The 2,866-nt window shown below is 36.8% G+C and overlaps 1 protein-coding gene across 1 annotated transcript in view; it reads right to left on the bottom strand.

Moving 5' to 3' along the window:
* The window catches only part of lrrc49 (leucine rich repeat containing 49), a 19,256-nt gene that overhangs the window by 9,465 nt on the left and 6,925 nt on the right, over window positions 1–2,866 (bottom strand). The window contains exons 5-6 of the mRNA XM_016477130.1: window positions 1,583–1,758; window positions 829–915 (exon numbers count right to left, since the gene is read on the bottom strand). Of these exons, the coding sequence (XP_016332616.1) occupies window positions 829–915; window positions 1,583–1,758 (263 nt within the window). The remainder of the gene's footprint in view (window positions 1–828; window positions 916–1,582; window positions 1,759–2,866) is intronic.

The following is a 2,866-nucleotide window of genomic DNA, read 5'->3' as shown; positions in this document are numbered from 1 at the left end:
AATAATTAAATCATAAAAATTCTAATTAAAAACAATAAAAATAAAACTTACTAATAATTAAATGATAAAAATGTAAAATAAAAATAAATCATTCAATAACAAAAAACAATTAAAATAAAGCACTTAGTAATAATTAAGTAAATCATTCAAATGTAAAATCAAAACAAACTAATAATTTTAAAATATAAAACAAACAAAAACATTCAAAATAAAAGAATGAGTAGTAATGAATTAAATCATAAAAATGTACATTTAAAATGAATAACAAAAAATCTAAATAAAACTTACTAATAAAAAGCAATAAAATGAATGAACATTAAACAAAATAAAAATAAAATGTTTTATTTGTTGTCATACGTCATGTAATTAACCAAGAACTGAATCAGAGAAGCGTGAACATTATTGAAATAATAATAAAAAAATCTCAGGGGGACTTTTTCATTTCAGTTAATGAAAAGGTTTGGGAGTCGCTGGTCTAGTGATTCTTAAAATCATCTTTTTTTGTGTGTTCAACAGATACAACAACAGCATACGGGTTTGGAAACAACAAATCATGACATCATTTTCATTATTCCTTCAACTCTCTCGCTTCCTGCATTATGGATCACCTGCAACCATGGCAACGGGGCAACATCCCTATTGGTCGATTGTCTGAATAAATAACCCAAATGCAACACTGTTGCTAATCAGAACAAACCAACAAAACCAATAAACACTCAGAACAGCATCATGAGCACGAACTCAGAGCAACTGGACAGTTCTGACTCTGATGAATATCAGTGTATTAAACAGTGAAACAGAGTGAGACAGTGAAGTGGTCAGATGTACCGGAGGTCTCTGGGGCTGTTTGGTCGATTGGCCGATCGTAACCTGCTCTCGTTCCCTCCAGCTGAGACTGTGAGCGGACTCAAGCGTCTGTGACAGAGAATCACAGCAGCTATACACCACAAAAATAAACTCTGTGAGATGTTGAAACCAATGTGACGCAGTTTGCTTCATATAGTCGGTTGTTTATAGGTTGTGCAAGACATGGGAATTGCACAAGAAACAACTAACAGCTAAACACACTTCCTTAAAGTCAGGGTAGAGGACTTAGGGTCTCTTGCACACACACACACACACACACGCACACACATACACACACATACACACACATACACGTGCACACTCACGCACGAGCACTCACACTCACACACACGTGCACACTTACGCACTCACGCACGCACTCTCACATGCGCACACACTCTCACACACACACTCACGCAGGCACTCTCACACTCACGCACACACAGACACTGACACTCACACACACACTCACTCTCACACTTTCGCACACACTCACACACACACTCGTACGCTTGCACACTCACACACACATGCACGCACTCTCACTCTCGCACACAATCACGCACTCTCAACACTCACACACACACGGACACACACTCTCACCCTGTCGCACACACTAATGCACTCACATTACTGTCATTAATGTACTCACTAATGTACTCACTAACTCACATTATTCGCACACTCACACACATGCTCGCATGCTTGCACACTCACGGTCACGAGTGACCTTCACCTGGGCTCGTCCGGCGACGTCTCCTGTGTGTTCCCATTGGTCTGTGCGGGGCTGTGGGCGGGGCTGTATTCTGGACTGACGTCTTCCTTGGAGCCGTTCTGGGCAGGAAGCTCGAGGCAGGCCTTTAGCCCCTCCCACTGCTGCGCTGCGTTCTGGATCGCGAGTCGACGTCTTTCCTGCGACCAAAGAAAGACCAGGTGCTTTAGATCCATTAGATCCTTCCAGAACTGTGTGAAACTACAGCTGCTGTAAAGAAGCAGCATCTGGGTGAATCTCATGAAGACGTCTCAGGTTTGTAGGATGATTTTTATATAGTTTACTATTTATTAATCATGTCAATCTTTTTACATATGCATTACACTAAATGAGAATTCAGGTCCTTAACTGAAATAAAATAATGTCAATGGCCAGTTTTAATGAGATTCACTCATCTGGAGTGAGAGCCACTTGCTAATTTTTAATAATAAATTAAATTATTTATAAAGGTAAAATTTAATTACATCAAATTAATAATTAAAAACAAAACAAAAAATGAATTTAAATCGAAAATCTAGAAAAGAACAATTGCACTTACTCAAATTTAATTCTAAAAATGTAAAATTAAAATAAATGATTTTAAATCAAAATAAAACAAATAAATTAAATTATAAAAAGGTAAAATTATTATAAATGATTTTAAAATAAAAATGACCCAAATAAAATGCTTATTCAAAATTAAATGATAAAAAGAAAAATTTAAATAAATTATCAAAATAAAGCACTTACTAAAAAAAATAACATAAATCAATTTTAAAATAAAAAAAGTTTTAAAATAAAAACAATCCAAATCAACACTTACTAAAAAAATATGCTGCATTTCATGTGACCTTTAACCAACATCAGAGAACCATGAACATGCAAATGTGTTGTCAACTTTTTAAAATATGAACTTGACTGACAGTTTTTATGAGATTCACTCATCTGCAGTGTCTGAACGGTTACATATTCATAATTAGGGACTGAACAGTTGTTGTTTTTTTATGTTCTTGAACTCCAGTTGCTCCTAGAGAATAAAGACTGAATCCTGGGACTGAATCTGTCACGCAGATGTCAGAGCTGAAGCATCGCTCTCATCCAAAAGCATTCGATTGGTTCCGTCCAGATGTCTGGATGAGCTCCATATCCCATCATGCACGTGTGAGTGAGTGAGTGTGTGTGAGAGTGTGTGTGAGTGAGTGTGTGTGAGTGAGTGTGTGAGTGTGTGAGTGAGTGAGTGAGTGAGAGTGTGTGAGTGAGAGTGTGTGA

Source organism: Sinocyclocheilus anshuiensis, unplaced genomic scaffold, assembly GCF_001515605.1.
Source record: "Sinocyclocheilus anshuiensis isolate Anshui unplaced genomic scaffold, SAMN03320099.WGS_v1.1 scaffold1182, whole genome shotgun sequence".
Classification (NCBI taxonomy): domain Eukaryota; kingdom Metazoa; phylum Chordata; class Actinopteri; order Cypriniformes; family Cyprinidae; genus Sinocyclocheilus; species Sinocyclocheilus anshuiensis.
Note: the sequence above shows the minus strand (reverse complement) of the source record. Positions and strands in the feature narration are given on the sequence as shown.